This window comes from Pristiophorus japonicus, chromosome 17 (assembly GCF_044704955.1).
Source record: "Pristiophorus japonicus isolate sPriJap1 chromosome 17, sPriJap1.hap1, whole genome shotgun sequence".
Classification (NCBI taxonomy): Eukaryota; Metazoa; Chordata; class Chondrichthyes; family Pristiophoridae; genus Pristiophorus; species Pristiophorus japonicus.
In genome coordinates, this window is record NC_091993.1 from 9,898,551 (window position 1) to 9,925,436 (window position 26,886).

The 26,886-nt window shown below is 41.0% G+C and overlaps 1 protein-coding gene across 3 annotated transcripts in view; it reads right to left on the minus strand.

Moving 5' to 3' along the window:
• LOC139227529 (DNA-binding protein RFX7) overlaps nt 1-26,886 on the minus strand; it is a 76,486-nt gene that overhangs the window by 17,517 nt on the left and 32,083 nt on the right. For 2 of the 3 annotated variants that reach the window (XM_070858333.1, XM_070858334.1), the window contains 6 exons: nt 24,038-24,120; nt 19,743-19,865; nt 12,802-12,922; nt 10,463-10,543; nt 5,611-5,818; nt 916-1,220 (listed from right to left, as the gene is read on the minus strand). In XM_070858333.1, coding sequence (XP_070714434.1) covers nt 916-1,220; nt 5,611-5,818; nt 10,463-10,543; nt 12,802-12,922; nt 19,743-19,865; nt 24,038-24,120 — 921 coding nt within the window. Of the gene's footprint in view, nt 1-915; nt 1,221-5,610; nt 5,819-10,462; nt 10,544-12,801; nt 12,923-19,742; nt 19,866-20,322; nt 20,399-24,037; nt 24,121-26,886 lie in introns of those variants that run through there. The other variant, XM_070858335.1, reaches the window with a different exon arrangement.

Sequence of the window (26,886 nt, forward strand, 5' to 3'; positions counted from 1 at the left end):
CTCCAGACATCAGGGTGGTCACCATTGCACAGTAATCTTGTGAAAGTTGGTTCCAGCGTTTCTGCTTTTCTTTTGGTGAAACTTTTATTTGACCTCTGCTGGTGTCCAGCTCGTGCAATCTGGCCTCAATTACAGTAACCAGTGCCTCCACTTCCTCGAGAAATTCTTGGTCCTTGAGCCACGTTGTATATTGCAGCTCCAATTTTTTTCTATTGAGAATTAAAGTTCTGACACGCCACTCAGTTCTCTCACACAACTGGCTCTTGAAAAATGACTGAATGCAGACCAGGTTTACTGGGCATGCGTGCGCATAGCAGTCATGTAAAAAAAAAAGTCATTTTTTCCCGCGCATGTGCAGAAGTGGGGGGGGGGGGGGGGAGGAGATCCTTTTTTAGCGCAAACATTAGGCTCCATCCTCCGAAGCTAAAGAACAGGCTGAGCGGTGCCAATTTCAAAAATTAGAACGGGGAAATTTTCTTTTTTTTTTTGGAGTAGTCGGGTGTAACTCTTGACAAACGCCAAAAAACGGCATTGGGGAAAATTGAGCCCATAATGAGTAACAATGGAATGCTAGGCTTAGTCCACAAAAGAGGAAGACTCGATGTCTTGTGAGCCCTTGCATTAAAATATTACATGCATATACTTAGATAAATAAACAGCGGGGAGAATCCCTATTTTTCAGTTCCCCCAGTGGTTTAACACATTTCTCTACTGACTTATCTTCTGGGGGGAGGAGGAAAGTGGGGAACAAGTGTAATCACCATCAACACTATTCTGTTAGGAAAGCACCAACGGTACCAAAATATTCCAGGTCTCTGAAGTGAAATGCTTTGTTGACTTTCTCTCTTCCCTTCCCCACCCCCTTTTGCTATTCTTTGACTATTTGGTCTTAATAATGAACCGTGAATAACCTACTTGGATAGGACTGGGAACGGTTGCCACCACAATGCCAATGGTAGGTTGAGGAGAAAGCAGAGCTGGGCTTCCATTGGGGATGTTGGCCACTCCACCAACAGTGGCACCTTCTAGTTTCTTTACTTGTTGCTCGCCCGTTAGTGGTGATTGGAGTTTCTGCTCTTGTTGTTTCTTCAGTGTATTTTGTTGAATTTTACGCTGCAACTGTTGCTTGGCATCTATTGTCGGAGAAAGCAGAGTCTTCACCTGGGGCTGAAAGGAATTGCTTTCAGCCATGGGCACAAAAGCAGAAGGTTGTTTCATTCCTGCAAGAAAGAAAATTATATCAACTTTTGAAAAAGACAACAGATGCTTAGTCGGTCATTTAAACACAACAATTAACAATCGTGGGAATGTGCAATTTCTGATTTTGTTGACAGGTTGTTAGCTATGTTTTTCATAAAGAGCAATTTCACCCACTCTGTGCCTACAGCTCGGTTTGTTTGTTGTCGAACACTAATGGAAACCTGTATAATGATTATGGAAAGCAATGACCCTGCTTCCACCAATTTCTTTGAGCATATTAGGGTCATGTACATCTCCATTTTTTTCTGTAACTCATTGTAGAAACAGCAGCTCCATGGAGCCCTACACAACTAAAAGGAATTCTACTTATCTATGTTTTCAAGACATTAGTCAGGAAATACAGAAGAGCACCATTGGTTTCTGCATATTCACTTTCATAATTAACAGTTAACCTATATTCAGGACATTCAACCGTACTTGTGTGGCGTCCGTTGCCGTTGAGTTATTTCTTGCATGTGGAATGTTTTAGTGACAAAGCTTTCAGGTGTAATTTGGTTCCTCAAATTCTTTTTATATGCCGTAAGAAATAATCGCCTGTCTCTTTAGAGTTTTTTTATGCTCAATAAGGATGTCAATGGTGTGAAGGGAGCATTTTCCAGTTTTTACATCAAGCACGTCCAGATAAAGTACAGACCTGATGTAGAGCTATAGTCTATATGAGGGTAAATAGCAATGAGATCTCAATACCCCTTCAACATAGCAGGATAGCTCAATTTTGGGGGAAAAAAGAATATTGGTAAAATGGAATATAGTTCAGCAAGTCAAACAATAAATGGACAAGTACTGATTTGTTAAACTCTTATTCAATAAACAAAAGCAGATAATGACTGATTAATATTTTTGACAGATATTAAATGGAACAGAAAGTGTAGGAGAGGGGTACTTTTAATACCCCTTTCATTTTAAACTTTTAAAGACATCAATGCTCTTACCTATAGGGTGGCCTTCTCCCTGCTAAGCTATGCCGGGATGAATGATAGGCAAGCACCCACTGAAAATAAAGATTTTCAAGGCTGTGCATCTCCAGATCAGCTCTCAGGCCGGCCTGAAGTTGCAGCTCTGGATGTTTTCAAGAAAGGCACTCTAATGCACAGGGCAGTGACCACGCACTGATGATGTCACGGCACAGCCTGGTAGTGAGGGAGATCCAACGAGGCAAGTTAGAAAAAAAAAATCGGACAGATTTCAGGAATTTTTATAATCTTAGTGTAGTGGATTTCTCAAGGCATTGCTCACAATAAATCAGAGCACACCATTTTATAATAGCAGATGTGTTATACCATGCAATGCACAATATTGTATAATGAAGTGTTTATGCCTTCATAACCATTTCCGAATAGATGTAAAGGGATAGTCTTGAGGAAAGCTCTTGGCTACCAAGACCAAAATATGTTGAACCTAAACTGTTCTTTAAAGCACAAATAGTAACCAGAAACCAGAGCTACCTGTTCAGTTCTTCCTGTAGGAAGTGCTTTATAAATAGGCAAGATCATTTTCAGAAGTTTGTTTGTAGATTGGCACCAGCTTGTAAATCCAGAATTCACCCCCCCCCCCACCACCCGCTGCCCCCCGGGGAGAGGCCAGGTTAGCAAGGTCAGAAGAAACCAGTAGAAATGACTGGATTTTTTTCTCCTTTTCGTTTGTCGCACTCAGTTGTGATTTATTGCCATGTGACAATTCCAGGTGTGATGGAAGTGCCGGGTGCAAGACTGCTATTGTATGTGTAAATAGCTGTGGGTTTCCTCTGGAGTCACTCTTGGTAAATCAGATAATATGCTGTTTAGAGGTGAATGGTTAATGTTCTAGTACATAATGTTTTTCAGACATGCAGCCTGATGCAGATAGTTTCCAGGATGTCTACTTTCACAAGTAACCGGTGATGAAACAACATTTCAAAATGAGTAGTTATTGAGGCATTCATGCATCACTTCTTTCAAAACATATTAACAGTCCAACTCACCCTCATTTTTGAAAATAATTCAGTGCCTAATAAGAAAATACGTAGGAGTTAATGTGACAATTTAAAATTTGTGGATGGAAGATTGATAGCACAGAGCATAAAACACCGAGTAAGGCTCTACAATGTTTTATGCTATGTAGCATGCAATCTAGCATCGGGGTCAATTATTTACAACAATTAAGTTAAATTCTGTTTATTAGAGTATTGCAGGAACTTGTTTTTTTTTTTAAATTCTATGATTATGTATATTTTGCAAGGAAACTGGAAATCAGTCACCTCGATTACTATTCAAAAAGGTTTTACTATGTAGTTAATTTTATCATTTACTTTTATTTGAAGCCTAGATTAGAGAAAAATGATAGCGAAGATGTTCCAGGTTGGCAGGAAGGAGGCTGTAGGAACTGCATGTAATACTGGTGGAGAACTGGGTTGCCATATGGATTGGGTGTTTGGAGAGGGTAGCATGCTGGTTGGAGACTTGGGTGTGGGAAGGACGAGGGGAAGGGGGGGGGGGGGGGGGTTTGCCTGATGTTGAAGCACAGAGAGGCTGTTACAGTTTTTGGAGCATTCAGTAGGGTGTACCAGAGTCTTCTAGGGGTGGTAGGGTATGCCAACATAGGGGAGAGGTCTGAAATGTCAGGAGCCCTGGGAGGGAATTGTGGACTTCTGACCAAAGTCTGATGATAGCAGCTTTCTCAGGCTGCATCGTCAGTGTGGAAAAGATATAGGCATCCGTTAAGCATGCAAAGATTACAGTAGGAAGTTCGGGAGTTAAGGGATGGGTGCTCAGGGTTGAATGGGTCTTAGAGGAAAATGGCAGTTGGGTCCTGGGGGAGCAGGATAACTGGTATCTGGCTAGATGTTTTTTGTGGAGAGATTCCTGAGCACTGAATTCAAGATACCCGTATTATTTAAATTACAGTTCAATTTTTAAAATAATACATATTACCCGACTATCAAAGAAGCAAATCCTCCCCCTGCCGCCTCAGATGCAACTGGCCAACCCCACTTCCTCGCTCCAACCAGACCCCGAGACAATCTCGAGGTTGGATTTTGAGAAAGGGAAGGGATCTCCAAATTTTTCCCCAACAATGGGGGCTCGAGATCCAATTGGAGATTGGGGAGAGCAGGATCAGGAAGCTAATTTAGGCATTGTACTGAAATCCCTAGACATGAATGGTAAACACCAATCCGATTTTACAATAGCCCGGATTTTGCATTAATAATAACGGTGAGGCCAACAGCGCTCACTGTTATTATGGAGTAAATCGGACAGCAACTTCTGCCGTCCGCACATGTGCATTTAAATGCAGAAACCCAGACGTTGCAGTCAGAAATACGCTGTTCCTCCACAGGGTGCGCTGTAGCAGTCTTCGTCGATAAGACTCAGCATTGAAAGACATGCAATGGCATGAACTTCTGGTACTTGCCCACTAATTCCTCACTAAAGACACCTTAAAAGGTTAGGGCTGGTGCATTCAGGACCAAGTGAATTTTTAACAGCATGATAATTGATAATTACTGCCAAACAACCTCTCTGGCCCTGAAATTTTAATTTTACAAGCGTGGAGTCTCATTCCTTCCGGAGTGAAATAGTGTAGGAGATTTCTTTTTAAATTTAAATTAGAATCATTCATTTTTTAATTTTTGTCTGTCTCTTATCTCACTTTCTTAATCCCATCTGTCTTCCAAATCTTTATTCCGCTTTCTGTACACTATTTAAATCTAATTTATAGTTCCTGGTTTAGACCCTGTGTGTCTCAGTGAGGATTCTTCAATCTGATTGGTTTGAGAGCCTTGCTGTTTCTTGGCCTGCTCACAGACATCACAGATGCCTTGTAGAGGACGGCGCTTTATGCCAGATTAGAGTAAGTCTCTGCTCTAAAGCCCGGAAAAACTTTGCGGGCAGCTGGATGAACAGCAAGCACCGTTCCTTCGCCCCTGACTGCAAAATCTGGGCCATTGGAGTACATTGATTTACAAGAATGGTTCCGGGGTGAGGGACTTCAGTTACATCGATAGACTGGAGAAGCTGGGGTTTGTTACGAGGAAAGGGTGGGGGAGTGGGACTAGCTGAGGTGCTCTTGCAGAGAGCTGGCACGGGCTCGAAGGGCCGAATGGCCCCCTCTGTGCTGTAACCATTCTATGTTTCTCTGTCAGGAATGGGGAGGAGGGAATGAAATTTGTCTCATACTGATAATAGATTACATACTTGAATTTCATATACAATATTTCTTACAACATTGAGTGTTTATCGACTTGACAACCTGTTTGCAAAGCTTATACTTTAACCACCTGACCGTGCAAATTGATAAAAAGCATCAGCGCCGTCTTAAGGAAATTAAATGGAGACAGGCTGAGAGAACATTCCAAGGAATACAGTTACTCACCTGAAGGCGCACCAACCATCACAGACAATGCAGCAACAGATTTAGTGCCAATATAGTGACTGGTAACAAGGAAGCGAGCTAGGTCGATCACTGAATCAAATTTTCGGATTAATACTTTCTGGGCCCACTCACACACCAGACTGCAAGCTGCAGATCTGACCTCTTCATCAATACTCTGCAGCTGGCCTGCACAGTCTGATCCATCAGACTGGAAAGCAATATAACCAAACATTAGACGACAAATAGTTATAGTAAAAATACACTTAAAGACAAACTAAGTGGTAGCTAAAATTCTCAATTTAAGCAAAATTAGCAATTCAACAGGCTACAGTTTGTTACTTTCTGCCACAAAACCACTAGGGATTGGTCCAATTCAGTGACAGAAATTAATTGTTGAAGCAATTTAAAAAAGTAAAAGTAAAATGGAGGGCATTTTTCACTCAGTAATACAAATTCAATGGTTGGAGCAACACCACAAATATAATTGGCTGTAATGCAAACTAGTCAAATGTCTATTTCTGCAAAAAATAACACTTGTATTTGACCCTGGGACAGTCATATCCCAACCCCATCCATCTGCTTTGAAAGTAAATTAGCAACATAGACTATGTCAGTTATTTATTGAAGGCATGCAATTTTGAAAATTGCAAGAAGGTATTTGACATAGAATAAAGTTTGACTTCATAAAAGTCTCCCATCAAGTAGAGAATATTTACTTAAAAATGCAAAATTAAATATTTCATCATTTTCTCAAATACATTTACGTACAAATTTCAATTTGCAGACAAACCAAGTTCAATCATTTGATTTTTCTGATTCTATTACAAATTTAAGTCGGGAAGAATCTAGCCATAAGCTGGCAGGTAGGTAAAAGGGCCAGGATTGGGACCAGGACAGTTGGGAGGAGAGGGTGCAACATCAACTCTGGCTGCATGATGATAATAGTTTAGAAATCCTTTTGGAAGCCATACAATTGCACCAAAAGGTAATTTGGGTGAGGGAGGAGAGATAGTTCATCTGTAGAGATTACTCAGAAGTTTATACTAGCATCTTCTTGTAAAGGCTGTTAATATACTAATCAACACATTTATAGTATTAAGCGTAACTAGGTCAGGCAATTAAAAATAGCTGTTTTTAGATTGTGCAATGTTGCATGGAAATTCAATACTGTAAAGGCTAAATTACCACCTTGTTCCCTGAACGAATAAGATCAGAGAGGCAGTATAGCAAACTAGATTTAAGACAAATAACGAGTCAAAATGATATAGATACAAATCAAATGGAGCTATTTCCTATACAGTAATTTCATGTTTTGAAAATCCTTTGATACCAAAGTTTTAAAATTTTGACGGTAGCTGAAACTCCATTTAAGTTCACAGTCTGGTCTGTATCCTATTTGAGAAACAGCTTTGTTTATACTGCAGAGCAGTTTCATCAACAGAATGGAAAAGAAATGTTGGCAGAAGGGAAAATGGTCACTACTAGCCACGAAGTAAACTGTGCAGTTTGAGCTTATGTGCCAAAGACAACACTCCAAGTCCAGATGTGCATCCCACCCTGTAAGCAAGGGGTCAGTCATCAAAGGTTTCTCTCTCATGACATTGCCTATCTCTTGGCTCACCTTACTGCCCTGGGTTCAGTGTCCGTCATACATCATTGCGCAAATAGTTTTAATTGCAGTGGTCTTCTGTCCCATGAAATTAGTTGCAAACATTAGCCCCAGAATTCACAAGCAGCATCAAGCCTTAATTCCTGACCTTCTAGGAAATGAACATCTGAACTTCAGAGTCTTGAAACAGTGGTATTGCAGCTATAATCAAAGATGTGTTAAACTGGTTTCAGTGAAAGATGGGTCCTGCACTAGGCTATGGCTGGGATTTTTCTTGATTCGCAAGGAAAACCCAGTCTGAAAACAAGCTGACCAGCTGTCTGTGCAGAGTTGAGGGGAATTCAGATGAACAAGTCACCCAAGTCACAGTCACGATGGGCCGAATGGCCTCCTTCTATCCTCTATGATTCTATGAAGGCTAATATAGTTTTGAGAAGGCCAATACACTTTCTAAACTGGAAGCTAAGTAGAAGAAATTAGACAATGGATTTGTCTGGGTTGAGCCATAAATAATTTATGTAGGATCTTGGGGCCCAAGTTTCGAGCCGCGCCTAGAACGGCGCAGTCCCAACCTGGACGCCCGTTTTTCGCGCCACAAAGTGCGCCTAAAAAAACCCTCCAGATTCTCCACCTCCCTGCAGGTCCTCTGGCCCTCGGCGCAGCGCAGCAGGAGCTGTAGGAGGTGGAGGCAGGTCCCTGCGCTGAAAACAGTGCCGGGACCTCTGCACATGCGCGCTACAGTGGGCGCGCATGTGCAGTAGCTCCAGGCGCCCAAAACTGTGTGGGAGGGGCCGAAGCACGCAGCCCCTAGCCCTGGCCCAATGGCCTCACTGGGGCTGCGTGGATAAGGCTCCTCCCACGCCCAGCTCCTGCTTCCTCCCAACTCGACTCCCGCTCCGACTCCTGGTTCCCCCCCCCCCCCGGACCGGACCGGAGCCGATTCCCGCTCCTCCCCCCACCCCCCGATACCCGCTGGACCCGACCAGACTCTTCTCTCTCTCTCCTCCCCCCCCCCCCCCCCCCACCCCACCCCCGACTGGACCTGACCCGACTCCTGCTTCCCCCCCCCCACCCCGGACCTGTCCCGACTCCCGCTTCCCCCCCCCCCCCAGACTGGATCCGACCCGACTCCCGCTCCTCCACCCGCCCCCGAACCGAACCAAGCTCCCCCCCCCACCCCCCCGCCTCGCCCCAGCCCAACGCCACATACCTGTAAATCTGGTGCTGGGGACGGGCCCTGCCCGAAGTCTCGGGCCCGGCCCGTTCAGCCTCCCTCCCCTTTTTCCTTTTCCCTTTCCCCCCCGCCTCCCAATCTCCTTCTCCCCCCCAATCCCAATCTCCTTCCCCCCCCCCCCATCTCCCCTTTATCCCCTTCTCCCCCCCCTCTCTCCCTCTACCCCCATCCTCCCCCTCCCCTCACTGTCAGAAACACAGATACTGACAGACAGAGAATGAGAGACAAACAGAGAGATAGAGACACTGACAGAGACACACTGGGAGGGAGGGGGCATCCCAGCACGCTGTTGGAGGGCTCCCGGTGCTGCAGTCGGTAAGTAGAAAATGTTTTATTTATTGATTTTTTAAAAAATTATTTCTTATTAATTTTTTTGGATTGATTTATTGGTTGATTTATTGATGTATTTATCATTTATTATTAATGATGGCTCTTTATTTGTAAAACTGAAGTGTTTAATGTTTGTAAACTTCCCTTTAAACCCCCCCCCCCACCATTCCCTACGCCTGATTTGTAACCTACGCCTGATTTGTAACCTACGCCTGATTTTCTAAAGTGTAGACAAGGTTTTTTCGAGCGTACAAAAATCTTCACTTACTCCATTCTAAGTTAGTTTGGAGTAAGTTTTCACTGATGAAACTTTGAAAACAGGCGTAAGTGGCCGGACACGCCCCCTTTTGAAAAAAAAAAATTCTGTTCCAAAGTGAAACTGTTCTAACTGACTAGAACTGGAGCAAACTAAATGACGAGAATTCCGATTTCTAAGATACTCCGTTCTACACCAGTTGCTCCTAAAAATCAGGAGTAAATCATGTGGAAACTTGGGGCCTTGAATTCCAATGTACAAGTACTGGTCCTTGCAGTTCATGGTAAGCAGCTTGTCCCCTGAATGCATTCCTGCCCCACTGAGCTGACTATTGTATTGCTGATTTGAACTTTTCCTTCAAAATGAAGGATTCAAGACCCTTAAGTCCTCTAGGACTTGATTTCTCCAGGTGCACCTTGCTGGCCTCCCATTCTTCACCCAGCCAATTCAGACGACCTTTGGGCCGTTACTACAAGCAACCCCAAACTACATCCAATTCTCCTTCTGACCTGGAAAAATGTTTGAGGTTTTCGAATTGAGATTTCTGGATTGATGACCAAGAAAGACTTCATGGAAAGCAAACAATCATAATCTGTTTTGCTGAGTTTGGTGCAGATTACATACTTTTCGAAACTGGGCTATGTCAGCAGACAATACAATTATGAACATTGTTCATTCGGAAGGACCCTTTAAGTTTTGATGCAGATCGTGAAATCTGAGCAGTGCTGACTGGCCCAAATATGTGCCAAAGTGAATGTGTGATAAATGTAACTGCCGAGATCAAAGCATCCATTGTATTAGAGGTGGCATTTTGTTCAAAACAAAATTATTGGAAATCATGTATAGACCTATTATATATGTTCCAATATTTGAGAATGACTTGCACTTCAATAACATCAATGGAGGTTGGTTAGGTTAGATAATACAAGTGCTGTCCATGGCAGAATACTGGACGAGTTGGAGTATAGGCAAGATAGAACAGAAGAGGTTGGAGAGAACAGATTTGGAGAAATCCAGGCATGGATAAGGATTTTGGCAGTGGTGGATGTCGATAGACTATGTTAGACAGGTGAAAGCTGGCAGTTGTCCATAGACAACATTCATGGCTGTTGTCAATAATGGAAGAAAAAAGTTACAGGGGCTGGAGTGGGAGCAGGGAAGAGAAGAGTCCACCTAACCAAGATAGTCATATAGGGCATGAAGCTCCTAAAGACAGTGTTCCCAAATGACTTCCCTTGTTGGATGAGGGACGATTTATTTGCACATGGAACAAAAAGAATATTTATTGTAACTTTTATTCAGTATTGGAGAAGCTTCAGTTCGGCTATGTGTAAATTTCTCCATTCTTTCCCATTACACTTAGCAATATTATACAATAGTTTATCTTCACATTTTAATGATCATGATTTTAGAAGATTATTACCCCATCTCCGGTTTTATGAAAATCCAGACTTGGTAGCGACGGCATGTGAACAAAAGCCTTTTTCCTTAGACCACTATAGCAATATGTTTCAAGGAGTTAAGGTCAAAGAATGTATTGCATTTTTCTTAATAAAAGTATGGAGATTGTAAAACTCAGACATAAAAACACAGCATTACAAAAAATTGTTTGAGCTTAACCAAGTGAAACTTTTCAAATGTGTCAAATATGAAAAAAAGTTAAATATAAAATGAGATAATGTCCATAAAAAAATGAAAATGTACAAGTTGCATGTGTAACCTTTTTCAAAATATTTAAATATATGCACAAAAAAGGTAGTTACGCTATAGTATAAAGGTTTCCTAATATCAAAGCGCGGATTTTTTTTTAATAAACAGTATATCAAAGCTATCAGAATCTCTGCCTTGTGATAAATACAATTTTTTTGGACTGTGTGGTTATAGAATTGAAAAGTAGGGAAGTTATGCTCAACCTGTATCAAACCTTGGTTAGACCACACAATACTGCGTACAGTTCTGGTCGTCATATTATAAAAAGGATATAGAGGCACTGGAGAGGGCGCAGAGAAGATTTACAAGGATGATATCAGAAATGCGAGAGTAACATATCAGGAAAGGATGAACAGGCTGAAAAAAGAAGGCCGAGAGGTCTTTAAAATTATGAAATGTGTTGATAGATTGGATAGAGAGAGAATGTTTCCACTTGTGGGGAAGAGCATAACTAGAGGCCATCAATACAAGACAGACACAAAGAAATCCAATAGGGAATTCAGAAGAAACTTCTTTATCCAAAGAGTGGTGAGAATGTGGAACTTGCTACCACAGGGAGTGGTTGAAGCAAATAGTATGGATGCATTTAAGGGGAGGCTAGACAAGCTTATGAGGGAGAAGGGAATAGAAGATTATGCTGATAGATTTAGAGGAGGAAAGACGGGAGGAGGCGAGAGTGGTACACAAATGCCGGCAGAGACTGGTTGGGCCGAATGGCCTGTTTCTATGCCGTATAGAATATGTAATTCTATATCTCATTTTCGTCGCAGTGGCCCAAGGCATGAAGGCAAATCAATGACCTCCTTCCAGCCCACCATCAATTCAGAATCTTCTTTGGGTACATGGTGTCACCATCAAGCATGCCCATGGTCAGATTTCAACTTCTGATTGTAGATTGGAATTTACCCAATGCCCCAACCTCAGTATCGGAAAAGCAGTATTGCACTTTCCAGAACTGCCTTTGAATGAGACTGCCAATTGATGTGCTATGCTCTCTCAACCATTAAGAGCTGAGCTGATACATAGAACCAAACAGACAGGAGACTTGTATCACATCAATTTGGGCTGGATTTGAACTACAGTCTCAAGCGTTCAGGAATAATGTGGTAACCCATCGAACGAATCCCTTTACATGACAGCATATGCATGCACTTAGTGGCTGGGCCTCACTTATCAATGGCAGAAACTTGATGATTGCAAAGAACACAGTGCTATTGTGAAACTGAAATTTCTCCCCGAACCTACATTATGCATTTTATTTTGAAGAGCATTTAACCACTTTGTTCTCTCGTCCACCTTCTCGCATGCTGGTTGCAACAGGCCATAAGCCACTCACAATTCCAAGGCCAGAGGGTCTCTGCTGCAAGACCTCAATCTATTTCGTTCTCAAACCAGCAACTGTGAGGTGGGGGGCAGAACCCAAACAACAATGCATCATCTGATTTTCCCACATCCCCAGTGAGACTGCCAACTACATTTCAGCAATAATATGCATTCCTTCACTTCTACAAGGTGACATATTATTGCTCAAAATTGACCCGCAAAATGAACGACTTAAAAAAAAAATATAGTAACCAGCCCAGGTCAATTCCTATGGGTGGGGGGAGGGTGTGGATCAACCCTCAATTACAAATTTAGTATAAATAAGATTTTAGATCACTATGGTAGGCTGGAGCAGAGAAAGTGCCTGGAAGTAAAATAGTTTGTACCTGGTGAAGAAGAAATGAATAGGAAAAAAAGCAAACATTTTAATTAACAGAACTTGCCACTGTCCAACATACTTTTAAGGTGTGTCATCTGTATTGAACAAAATTGAAAAATAGAAAGGGCAATTGCAGTAAAATTCTCCAATATCAAAAAAGTTAATCAGAGAAAGGTGCTATTACAGGAGCAGCTGTGTAGCTGCATGATAGCATGCCGATTCTATTCAAAAATGATTTTTCTTTGTAAAGATGTTTGTGTATATGGGGGGGGGCAGCATGGGAAGAACAATATTATTTAAGTCAAGATGAACAAGACACAAGCCCGATAATTTCAGAGCAACTGGAAAGGATATTTAGATTTGCCTCTTGTGCCTAGACGTCGGGCCTTCATGTTTGGAAAGACATTCTTCATGATCTTCCCAAAGTCAGCTGCACTTAAAGAGTTATAACCAAGATTGTCACAATAGCCTCTAGAAAACAAAATGTGAAATTCTGTTTGTCACACCACAATTTTAGAAGTGATTCACATTTTAAGAAATATAAGCGCCCCCCCGCCCCATTCCTCTACCAATGCCCGTCAGTCACTAGCCACCAGGAGATGTTTCTTTGCTGCAGGGACACGCTTTGCCTTTCTTGATGACGTAGTCAAGGTGAAGATAAACCATGCACAAAAATTAACATCCATCAATCTGTGGTATACAACATTAGTACACAAACATACCACCAGACTGCACTTCAATCCACAGTCTGAAAGACTAACTTTAAAATAAAAGTTATCTTCTTGCATCAAAAGGACCAAGTGATTGCTTTCAGAGGTTGTATGGTCATTAAGTAATTTTCGATACAGTTCACCATTAGTATTGCAAAACGAAGGTAGTGTGCATTGAACTGGCTTCCAGAATTCAACAGTTGGCTTCAGCTCCAATTGTGACGAGGTATATTTGACAAGTGAAATTTTGCATTGCTTTTTTTATTTTATTTGCCAGCATATCGCAGTCAGACAATTGAATCTGTTTGGTTCTTTCATATTCATGTGCATCATATAGAACACAAAAATAAGAGCAGCAAAGTTTGCTTAAAATGCAAATCCTGGCAGGACTGCACCATCATTCAAAGAGGAGAGGTCTGCAGAAAAAATAAATCTTGCATTTAGATGTGATACATAAACAGAAGTTCTTTAATAACAAGCCAGTTGTAGAAATGTTGAAGAAGTGTCCAGTAGTTTAATGTTTTCTTGAGTTTTGGCCTATTGAATTTTAGTATAAAACCCACCATTTGGCCCACTAAATCAGACTTTGTTTGATTACTGTAGGTAGGTTTAAGTTTCATCATTCTATTTTTGAAATGTATCATTTGTACATTTTTTCAGATTATATATTGTACCTCTAAACACAGAAATAATGTTAACAGGTTATTTAATATCTGTGGCTTTTAGTTTGCTGAGAAAACTATTAATTTCCATCAGCATTAAATAAAATTTTTTCTTAATTTACACTTAGCTGATTCCTGTGCAGGTGAGGGGGAGAGAGAGAGAGCGAGAGAGGCTAATGAACGCTGAAATACCATGCAGAATATTCAGATTCGTACCATAAAGTCAAAATACCTAATCCCCCTATCATACGATGTCAAGATTTGCTGACACAAATCAAATGAACCCATTTTTGTGGTCTAGCAGTTTAAAGCACTAATTCAGTGCAAACATAACAGTATACTTAAAAATAGTTTAAGGCTTTTAACTGACCAACTTACAGAAGAAGCAATTAAATGGAGGGAGGAATACTTCATATACTTGATATACACGAAACACCTTCCAGTCAGACATATTAATAAAACTCATGGACTTTAGGTTATATATATAAAACTGACAACAAAGGACCAAAATACAAAGTAACGCATGTTTGATTGGCTCACAATTTCCACTATCCACCCAAAACAGAATGGAATATTCTTGTCAAATAAATTATAATTGGATGTTCGACAAAACTAATCATGACTAGTTATGAATCTCAGACCAAATGCGATGAACAATTGAACAGTGTCTGTATGTTGCTATCAGGTCTGCATCTTGAGCATAACAATAATCCAAGAAAGAATCTTTCAATATATGGTGAAACTTTCCTGAACCAGGGACAGTACACAATTCTTTCCAACTAAGTATCTTCCAAAGCTTTCGAACTAGGCTGAAAAGGCTAGAAGTTCTCTGTGCATAACTGGAATGCACCTATTTGCCAAAAACAAGCCAAATGCACCAAACTTTAACTGGTGAACGAAGGCAATGGCACGACTCTCGGTTAAACATCAGTTTGCTGGATTATCATGCCAATATATTTATGCTTTGGAGTGTATCCAAATCAGTGTGCCAAAATACAACGCCCTCAACCACCTGCCTGTTCAAATTAGTACAAAATGTAGGACTTCTGAGTTCTCCTTCACTGAAGTAGCTTTTGGTGGTATCTCAAGATACTGTAAATATGTTCATGCATGCCTCAACATATCTACATATAAACAGTACTTTAAAAACTGTTGCAGAGCTGACAGAATAGATGTTGGAGATAGAAATCTCTGCAGCAAATAAAAGACAAAACCAATTTTCTATTCTGGACATTACAATGGTAATTTTTTTTTTTTAAATGGTGTTGGCATGAGTTCATGCCCACAATTCCCCAAATAGCAAATTCCCAATCTTATCTGAACAGACTGGCAGAAACACATTAGGTGTTTGTGTGGAGAATAAAAAACTGGAGGCCAAATTCTTCAACGCATTTTGCATCCTTCAGCAAACTGGGAACTGTATCAGTTAAACTTTTAGTACCACACACGTGAACCTCCTGGCAGGTTAGCGAAACTGTCGAATTCAAGATGGCTAAACCATCACTCACCCAAAGAATACAATAGGGATTTTAGGAGGACAGACCTCCTCCATATTACACTGTACTGTATTTTTGTATTCTACGTACTGAATAGTGTAAATGCAAAAGGAATGCTGCAGACAAAATACAGTGAACCTGATTTCACCATGTCCAAATCCAATGAGGCTTTGAAAAGAAAGACTTGCATTGATATAGCGCCTTTCACAACCACCGGACATCTCAAAGCGCTTTACAGCCAATGAAGTACCTTTGGAGTGTCTTCTTAGGCAGTCCCTCGGAGTAGAGGATGACTTCTTTTTTGGAGTGTAATCACTGTTTTAATGTGGGAAACGCAGCAGCCAATTTGCAAGCTCCCACAAACAGCAATGTGATAATAATCAGATAAACTGTTTTTGTTATGTTGGTTGAGGGATAAAGATTGGTCAGGACACTGGGGATAACTCTTCTTCGAAATAGTGCCATGGGATCTTTTACATCCACCCGAGAGAGCAGACGGGGCCTCGGTTTAACGTCTCATCCAAAAGACAGCACCTCTGACAGTGCAGCACTCCCTTAGCACTGCATTGGGAGTGTCAGCCTAGATTTATGTGCTCAAGTCCCTGGAGTGGGACTTGGAATGCATGACCTTCTGACTCAGAGGCACATGTTCTACCCACTGAGCCACATCTGACACTGATGCAATATGTAGCCTTACTTTGTTATTTCATTACATAAGTTTTAAAATAATATGATGCTGAAGCAATTTTTAAATGGTGTACTGTATGCATATTAGATAGCCTAATGTAAGTATTGTCTTCCTCATTATTTAGAGTTCAACCTCCACATGCAATGAGGATTTGCCAATATCCGAAGAGGAGAGCTCACCTAAGGGATGCTGTCCATTTAAAGAAAATGATGTCCTTAGGCAACCATTTGTCAGGTGATCTTCCATCAAGCAAATAAGGCCCTATTCTGAATTGCATCTTTAGTTCTTGGACTGGAAAGAACAAACTTGCATTTATGTAGTACCTTTCCCGTCCCCAGGATGTCCTTTGAAGTATAGTCACTGCTGTTATGTAGGCAAATGTAGCATTCAATATGCACAGAAGGGCCCACCAATACTAACATGAATGACCAATTAATCTGCTTATGATGTTAAGATGATGGATAAATATTTGCCAGAACCTTGATTCTCAAAAGCAAGAGCAGTAAAGCAGCAGAAACATTATTAGAGAAGTACAAACAATGCAACATAAAGTCAAACCAGCAGCACCTGACTAGGGAGAAAAATGTGGGGTACATTTGCAACAATTTTCAATGTGGAGACCAAATTTCTATCTATGTCGACCATACCTGCCATAAGTATTTGAGCATTCTTTCACAGACATTTAGGATTACACCAAAGTCCTGCAAAATTTAAGATGTAACCTTACAATTTTACTATTTGTCAAATGAGATCCTTCGGGTCTACCAAAGTGCAGATCACTAATCCTCCCACTGAAATTGGGACCTACAAAACTAACTGTTTTAAGTCAAATTTGGGGCCATGGGTTCAAATGATTCCGACATCATTTTTCTAAGAACCAAATTCCAATCCCAAGTAGGAGTTAACTGAACAAATAACTTGACATCCCAGAATCCTTTCATGAACCTGGACGATTCAGAATTAATTTTTCTACCAAGACGAGGAAAACGTGCTTTTATTTGTCAGACTCAAATAGGTTCGGTGAAAATTCTCAGACAATCAATCAACTGCAGTGCTGCATTGCAGACATCATATAGCTGGAAAAGTTTCATTCCAGTGGATTATTGTTGTGCTTTAGGCATCACTGAACGAACTTTCCCATTTGGCACCCCAAGTCTTCAAAACAGTCACTTCATTTGCCAAAAATGTTTCAATCGCAAAAGTCGTCATATCAAAAGGGAGGATGCCAGCGCATCACTATTTGTGAGAGTGAATAAAGTCTGTGTTGAAAGCAAATTATCTATATTTACCAAAAGGGCACAACCAATCTTTAAAATAAAATTAACTATTTTTCACAAAAAAAATTGCTGAAAAATTATAGGGATATAGAGCCCAAGTTTCCACATGATTTGCGCCTGATTTTTAGGAGCAACTGGTGGAGAACGGACTATCTTAGAAATCGCAATTCTCCACATTTTTTTTTCTGCAGTTCTAGTCGGGTAGAACAGTTTTACTTTGGAACAGAATTTTTTCTTCAAAAGGGGGCATGTCCGGCCACTGACACCTGATTTGAAAGTTTCCACAGTGAAAACGTACTCCAAACTAAAGTAGAATGGAGCAAGTGAAGATTTTTGTAGAACTGAAAAAACCTGTTCTACACATTAAAAAAATCAGGCGCAGGTTACAAATTAGGCGTCCAGAACGAGGTGGGGAAGTCATTAAATTCTATAATAAATCCTTATTTATACTTATACAAATAAATCCAACTTGAATAAACATTTATAAGCAAAGAAAAGATTAAATAAACCATCTTCCTACCTGTGTGAAAGTGCTTCAGGCAGGCCTTTCGGGACCGAAGGCTGAATGGGCCGGCCCGAGACTTCGGGCAGGGCCCGTCCCCAGCACCAGATTTACAGGTAGGTGGCGTTGGGTCGGGTCGGGGGGGCGGGAGGGAGGGAGAGAGGGGGGGGGCGGGGAGGGGAAGTGAGAGAGAGAGAGAGAGAGAGAGAGAGAGAGAGAGAGAGAGAGAGAGAGAGAGAGAGAGAGAGAGAGAGAGAGAGAGAGAGGGGGGGAAGAGAGAGAGAGAGAGAGAGCGGGGGGGGGGTGGGAGAAAGAGAGAGAGAGAGAGAGAGAGAGAGAGAGGAAGGAGAGAGAGAGAGAGAGAGAGAGAGAGAGAGAGAGAGAGAGAGAGAGAGAGAGGGGAAAGAGAGAGTGGGGGGGGGAAAGAGAGAGAGGGGGGGGAAAGAGAGAGAGGGAGAGGGGGAGGAGGTCAGGTCGGATCCAGTCCGGGAGCGGGAGTCGGGTCGGGTCGGGGGGCGGTAGCGCCGGTCGGGTCGGGTCCAGTCGGGGGGGCGGGAGCGGGAACAGGAGCGCGGGTAGGGTCGGGTCCAGGCGGGGAGCGGGAACAGGTCGGGTCAGTCGGGGGGGGGGCAGGTGTCAGGTCGGGTCCGGAGGCAGGGGGGAGCGGGTGTCGGGTCGGGGGGGGGGGGGGGGGGGGTGTCGGGTCTGGTCGGGGGGGGGGGGGGGGGGGGAGCAGGAGCTGGCCGTGGGAGGAGCCTTATTCACGCAGCCCCAGTGAGGCCATTCGGCCAGGGCTAGGGGCTGCGTGCTTCGGGCCCCTCCCACACAGTTCGGCGCCTGGAGCTACTGCACTTGCGTGCCCACTGTAGCGCGCATGTGCAGAGGTCCCGGCACTGTTTTCAGCGCAGGGACCTGGCTCCGCCCCCCTACAGCTCGTGCTGGCTGCGCCGAGGGCCAGAGGACCTACAGGTAGGTGGAGAATGCCGAGGATCTTTTGAGGCGCACTTTGTGGCGCGAAAAACGGGCGTCCAGGTCGGGACTGCGCCGTTCTAGGCGCGTGTGGAAACTTGGGCCCATAGTGTGGGCAGATAACAATCTTACAACTACTGTCATCTGCTATTAGAAACAACTACATTTTTTTTATAAATATGCTAAATATTCCAATTTTCAATGGCTTCAGAATTACCTCATTTAACAAAGATTTCAGATGATGAAAAATGTGTTAATATGCATTAGCATGATTATCTTCCTATTAGAACAAATGTTCCATTCACATTTTATGTTGCATGCCTCCAAGGGTGTTTTGCTCATTCAACACTAACCAAAATGTTTTACAAACTCTTCACATCTTTACGCAAATGCCTCAACAGAAGACTTGAAATCCTGAAATATGCAGTGGTACTTTTAAAAAAAATGTATAATTACTGCTACTCATCATAAGCTAAATGCAATAATTTGAGCATTTTAAGATACTGGATACATAATCAAATTATTGTCCCTTGATGTTATTACTATACCCATTTTTGTTTTAATAACCACGGTTAGATATTATTGGTCTATTGGTCAAAGGACTGCAGATGGGGAGAAATTGGAGATATCTGCCATTATGGTTCTGACCAGTAATGTTAAATGTTGAACTATAGAAGCAATCGACGAGAGAAAAAGATTGAAAATCACAACTGCAGCCTAAATCACATTGAGGATAACAAATAAGCCTGTAAACCGCTAAATTAATCTGAAGTTACCATATTTAAAAACAGAAAATGTCTAATGAAAATGGTAACTATAAAACACTGGAACATTAATAGACAGCAAAGAATGTAAACCTCTACCGAACTATTCACTAATGTATCATATAAAAAATACAACCCATGATTAAACTGTCCTCGACATGTATATTTCTGATGAAAAGCAGCATAACTTATGGCTATTCAGATCTTCTAATGCAATACTTACTTGTATTCATCGTAGACTTCTTGTTTGGGCAGTGAAGTATCTGGGTGGTCCTCCAAATGATTTCGGATCCAGTTGAAAGCATGCATTTGCTGGGTACGGCTGGATGACAAAGAACTTGGATTGCTGCAAACAATGAATAAATATCCGCTCAGTGAAAAAAAAAATCTCGCAAACCATGCTGCAGCCGTTACTCAACTTTAATAGATATTTACCAAATTAAGAATCCTGATAATATTATTCCATGACAAATTAAGTTACTCGAGAATGAACGTGCCAATTTTACAACATATCATTTCAACCATTCTTTGAAAAGTTTCTGAAAATTGTGTTAATACTCTTCATAAAATTTCCATTTTTCTTTTCCCCAGATGTTAACAAATCAGGAAATATTGGTCAAACACAAATCTTTATGGTCATCTATCTTTATATTTACTACATTACTCAATGTTTACTGCAATCAATAAGAACACATGTTCAGAATCTACTTTATGTGGCCTATTAAGAAATTAAAGTTATTGAAAGCTCAAAACAAACAGATCTTCAAGAACATTACTGCAATTTCTGTAATAATTGAACTTTCCTCAAGGTGGTTTTAACCCTCTGCATTGTTTAATGTCAGAACCTCAGTTGGAAACGTTTATACTGTGATGTACCAACCTGAAAGAAAATATCCAAGTTCAAAATAAGTTAGAACACAGCCCTTAATAAGCAAACTAGCTGCAAAATGAAGCAAATATTGTCTGAATTCAGCATTTCAGAAGCCACAATGGAATTTGTACCCTTGAGTCAGTCAATTGACGAATTGCACTTGGATCATCGCACAAAATAGTAAACAGTTGCTCACTGGTCACTGTTGCATATTGATCATGTTAGAACTGAATCAATATAGTATATGTATACTGAAGTCAATTTGGGAAAATATTTGAATTATGATAAGCTACCATATAGTAAAAAGTTGAACTCCCCAGTCAGCCCTACTGGTTGCAGCTTGTAAAGGTGTGGTGCCATTTTGTCACAAAGAATCCATTGAACTCATCAACTGCGCTGGATTTCTATTTGTGTGCATGCATCACTAAACTATGGGCTCAGCAGAGATAATGTATCAGCTGAATATAAAGAGTTTCAAAATAATTTTTCCACAGCCGAAAACAAAAAAAATTCAGTTACTTTAAAAATAATTAGTGCATATTTGAAAAAAAGTGAAAATTTGCAATTGTGAATGGGCCCCATCTACTAGAGGTATGATTATTCTTCAAATCTAGTTCAACCATAACATACAAATGAATAAACAGTCATCCAAATAAGAAGTGGTTTAAATTGTGTAACTAATGAACTTCCAAGAGAGGTAATCTAATATTCACCTCAATTTCTTCAGCTTCCATAAAATAAACCATAATCATTCCAGATTAAAACCAGAGGAAGAAAGCTCTCTGAACAATGGGAATTGCAATATTAAGGCCAGCTTGTGAGCACTGCAGTGCTCGATCACTTGTTCATCTGAGCTGTCTTTACAGCAATGCTTCAAAGCACGCAAATTACACAGAGTCTGCCATGTAGATAGCATCAAGAAAAACCTTTTGCACACTGACTCCGGATGTAACCATAACACAAGTAGAATGAACTGTGCTTTTCAAGTGGCTGATGACCAGCTCAAGAACAATACATTCTACCATCCAGTTAGTTAAATGCTATTTAGTCATGATTCTACACAAAGGTTTGTTGCACTGAATAGATTGGCGCAGGTGCTTAGTTCCATCTACAAAGGGCAATAAGATCACAAATGATATTACGTTTCTCTTTTAAATAGAGAATTGTGTGGCAACTAAAATTGACAGGGAATTTCTAAAATAAAATAAAATTAGTCACAATCTCATCAGCTCCAAAGCAATCCCCAATACATGTATTTAGATTGTCCATCTTTAGAGGAATTGCCGTTCGTTCCTTTTGTACTACAGGAAGCTTCATACCCAAAATCAAAGCAGTTAGCCAAGGAGGACAAAAAGGTCCCAGAAGAAAGCATCATCAGCTACTGTCTCCACTTTCATGCCCCAGGACACTGAACCAGGTAGCAGAGCAATTACTGAGGTGATTAAAGAGGTGTGACATCATTCAAATGGAGGGTCAGGGTTAAGGGAGTTGGAATGTGAGAGAGTTGGAATATTCATCTTCAGTGGTGGAAGATATTGATGGAGATAGTCACGGTACTTGGAGTGCTTTGAGACAGTTCTGAGACATGTTAAGGTGCGACATAAATGCATTATTTCCTTTTGCCAGCAGGCAATATAACCATGATGACATCACAGTAATCACCCACCCAATGTTAACATGTGTGCACATTCCAGCCTTCAACACTGACTGATTTCTTTCTCCTTCCCAGCCCAGGGATAGTCAGGCTAATAGGCCCACTCCAACTATTATCCCAGCTCAGATCAGCTAACAGCATCGGGCAATGATTCAATGTGCAACCCTTTGGTCTCTATGTCCTAGTACCACACCATGCTGAAGTCTTCTTTCAATAAGCTTTTGAAGAGTGCACCCTGGTCGTCAACTTGTGCCAACACTTATGGGAAAGGCATTGCTGGGCCAATGAACGTGACTCTGAAGAACAATGAGGGGAGACATGAACAACTTCAATGTTCGAAGTGAAACGGTATTAGCAGACAGCCAACTGACTGTTGTGGCAAACTCTCAGTTGATAAAATGAGATCGTTGTCAGCAAGGCACTGGATAATGATCCTGTAACCAGATGCTTTTTAAAAAAAAAATAAGACAAGTTTGATCACTTTTGTCTCTTGCCTGAGTTTGGTGCTGGTGGGAGTTCAGATCAACACTAGCTACAATTTGAAGTTAAACACAGAGGGATGGCATTGCAGGGAAGCCTCGTGATGTGTGTGGAGTGTGATACATGGGCCATCACAATTCCTCAGTGTAAACAGAAACAGAGTCTCTTGGGCAGAGGATCTCTGCTTGAGGACTATTTGGCCACACCTTACATCATCAGAGAGGTTGAGGGGTTTCTGGATTATACTCTGCAGAATATGGTAACCCAAAATGCCTTGTTGGACAATTCAGGACACATGGATAGTGTAGAATGAGAGAAGTGGTGACCATCAACCAGAGTAGCAAGGAAAGGCTAAACAAAAAGGATGGCCTCCACCTGAACCAAAATCCTTGGGAGAGGATAAATGGAGGAGTGGGGGAGGAAACAAACGTGTGTGGTAAGGGGCAGGGATAGTACAGCTTAACACAAAGTAAAGTGTGGGAGATAAACTACTGAATATTTCCTGCTGCAAGAAGAAAACTTTGATCAATGATATAAAAATAAATCTGGGCAGGCTTACAGTAAAACCAACATCAGATAAGGGGAGAACCTTGTGACCAATATTACTACGATATAATATCGGGGTCTCAGAGGGGGGAATTGTCCCAACGTTTTCTCTTTTTCTCCCCCCCCCCCATTTTAGATGTCAACATATTCATTTACTGGTGGAGAGTGAACAAGTATTTTTTTTTAAAACAAATGTATTTTCTTCCATTATTAATTAGTGTCTCTGGAGCTCTGGGCTTCCAAAAACAGGAAGTCATGGTAGGTGGCTGGTTTTCAGCTTACCAATACCATTTTCAAGTGGCTGCAAATGACCATCAAGACTGCCCATCTGATTTAATTTCCCTCCCTTCCCTGCAGCAGCAAGGTTGAGATTAGAAACTTAGTGGCATGAATCCTCCATCCCACTGCTCACTGACATCAATGGTGCTTCAAACTGATGCCATTCTGAAATCCTTTTTTGTCCTGAAAGTTGGTCACCCATTTAAAACTTCAACACAGAATGTTCAAAAGCTAAATTATGAAAATACTCATCAGAATTAACGTGACACACTTTGAAACTTAGTTTCGCATGTAATGAAGAATTGCTACAGCCCTCAAAAGGTTAAGTATATTTATATTCACTTATGGATCCTGCGAATGTACGATAACATGATAAATATAGGTAGCTAAATTTAACAGTCTGTGGTATTTTTCCAACATGCTTGGAACCTTTTAACATTCACTGAGCAAAGTCAACCAGAAAGACGCTGTACTAATCATTTTTCATTAGATTATGGTTTCTACAATTCATATATACAATTTATTTTATAACACTTAAAATAGCAGATTTCGCCTCCTCAATATTTGGTAGTACAAGCGGCAGAGAGCATTTGTTGCTGCTCGTTTTGTACAACTAGTTACTATTTATAAACATTCAGTTCCTTGAAAAGCTAAATAAAGAGTAACATAATATGGATGTTGGCTTTACCTTTTGTTTCCATTGCTAGGACCAGAAGGCAACTGAAGGTAGAGGTAGAGTTTTTCTAGATCTGTAAACTTCATCACTTCTTGCTGAAAGCAAAAATAAATTTTAATTAAAGCACAAATACTTTTTGGGAAGTAAATTAAAAGCACACGAGACAAGAAAGATAAAAATAAATGTGGGGTAAATTTCGCTGTTAAAATGAGATTTCCAAAGCATGACCACAGGTTTCATTGGCTACAGCTCTATAGGAAAGCAGCTATAGTAAAGGCTGAGCGCAACAGTTTGACTGTGCGCAATTTACCGCCTTTTCAGGTGGACAGAACATGGTTGTCATTCGAAAGGATCTCAGTTAAGGGGTAATTCCTAGTCCCATTATACACAATCTTATTCAAGGCATGCGTAAGGGTGCAGGTTCCAGTTCATAGGACAAGCTGCCTATTTATGAAAACTGCCTTTCTACCATGAGCACGTTAAAATTGTTGAAAGAAATACAACCCTTATCGCATTTTTATCAGGTATATAATACTGTTTACATCAAAATAGGCAGATTTTGAATATACTTTCACTAAGTTTAAAAATCTCCATCCCATTATTCAAATATTTCTACTTGGGACCTTTTTCAGTTGTGCATACACACACACACACACACAAAGAATAATGTTTTCATGTGCAAAATGTAATCAGTGTATTAAAGAGAGTAAGCAAATTATTCAAAGGGAAAACATTCAAAATATCTAAGTCAGACAACTTAAAAGACAAAAATGCACTTGACAGAAAAAGGGAGTACCGAGTGTGTTCAGTGCACTAAGTATCATTATTGACACAAAATCCGACTCAACTATGTTGCAATATACCAACCAAATTTCTGGGAAATGTTATACAACCTCGCTCCAACACACATGCCACTTTGTCAATGATGCGGAGAACAGCCAACCCAGAATGCACCTCAGGAAAAAAATAATGAAAACACCATGTTTTTGTAAATTTTTCTTAATTTCAGAATATTAGGCAGAGCACCTACTAGTTACACAATTATTGGTGTTGCATATAGATCATGTCACACCTAATGTGCAATAGTATGGAACATCATGTTACATTTTTGTGATTGGCTTAAGTAATTTCAGGTTTCGTTAAAGGTGTTGATTTGCTCAAATACTGGCAGGTCGGAAGGTAGGCCAGCACTACGAAAAATGCACAAGGAACGCATGTAAAACTAATCAGTTTACTCAAAACTTTTTCACACCCATCAATCTGAAAATACTACTACTAAATTCCTGTCGGTCCGGTCAGCTCAGCTGAATTAGTTCACTCCCTTATTGTTGGTTCAGTCATCAGTATCCCTTTCTGTGACAAGTCACTCTTGATGCTGTCTATCTGGCACTTCCTTGGTCTAACTCGGCTTCTTGTTCCAGGTACTTCGGTATGCAGGGCCATGGAACGTATTGTAGCGGCTTCCATTCTTGAAACATGTCCAAACCATTGCAGCAGTCTTTCTTGGATCTTCTGTATAAGTGTTTTGTTTGTCCAAGCCACGCTATAAAATTATAGAATCATACTGCACAGGAGGCCGCCATTTGCACCATCGTACCTGTGCCGACTCATTGAAAGAGCTATCCAATTAGTCCGTCTCCCCATCTCTTTTCCATAGTCCTGCAAATACTTCCTTTTCAAATATATATCCAATTCTCTTTTGAAAGTTACAATCGAATCTGCTTTCAACACCCTTTCAACCCAAGTCCCAAAACATGCTACCTATTTTTAATCCATCTATCTATACACATGTTGTCATTTTGTTTAGATTTTGTTGATCCAACATTTTTTTATTGACAGGGCTGTCAAACAATGTGCAAAAATGAGAATACCTAATCACAAATCAGCTAAGATGGGTAATAATCCAAAGCAATTGGAATGAGCGCAACAGCGACCACAAAATATTTAGTATTTTTTCCAGTAGATATTACCATACTATAATCTGCTGTACCTCTTTCCTTTCTTCCTGCCCCCTAAGCAAAATATGCCCATCCCAAACACCTCCTTTATAATAGTCTGTGCCCAGGCACAAGCCTTGGCCTTATGTAGGTCCATTCCTCAGCATGCAATTATATGAGGTCAGCAGTGCATTTAGTCAGACTTAATTTTCGAACTCATCATTGCTGAATTAAATAATGAAGTTGTTCAGTTAAACAAACTCCCAACTCGGGAAGCACAGCACAGCACACCAGGGGGTGGGAGGGAGTTCACAAAGAACAATGCTGCTTAAGAACACAAAAATTAAGAGCAGGAGTAGACCACAAGACCCCCCCCCAGTCTGCTCTGCCATTCAATAAATTCATGGTTGATCTTCAACCTCAACTCCACTTTCCTATCCTATCTCCATACTCTTCGATTCCTCTGGAGTCCAAAAATCTATTGATCTCAGCCTTGAATATACTCAACGGCTGAGCATCCACAGCACTTTGGGGCAGAGAATTCCAAAGATCCACAACCCTGAGTGAAGAAATTCCTCATTACATAGGATATACGGCACAGAAACAGGCCACCAGTCTATGCTGGTGTTTATGCTCCACTCAAACTTCCTTCCGTCTTTACTCATCTAAATCTATCAGCATAACCCTCTCTTCCCTTCTCCCTCATGTGCTTGTCGAGCCTCCCTGTAAATGCATGTATACTATTCGCTTCAACCACTCACCCCGTGGTAACGAGTTCCACATTGTCACCACTCTTTGGGTAAAGAATTCTCTTCTGAATTCCCAATTAGATTTCTTGGTGACTATCTTATATTGTTGGCCTCTAGTTATGCTCTTCCCCACAAGTGGAAACATTTTCTCTGGATCCACTCTTATCAAAACATT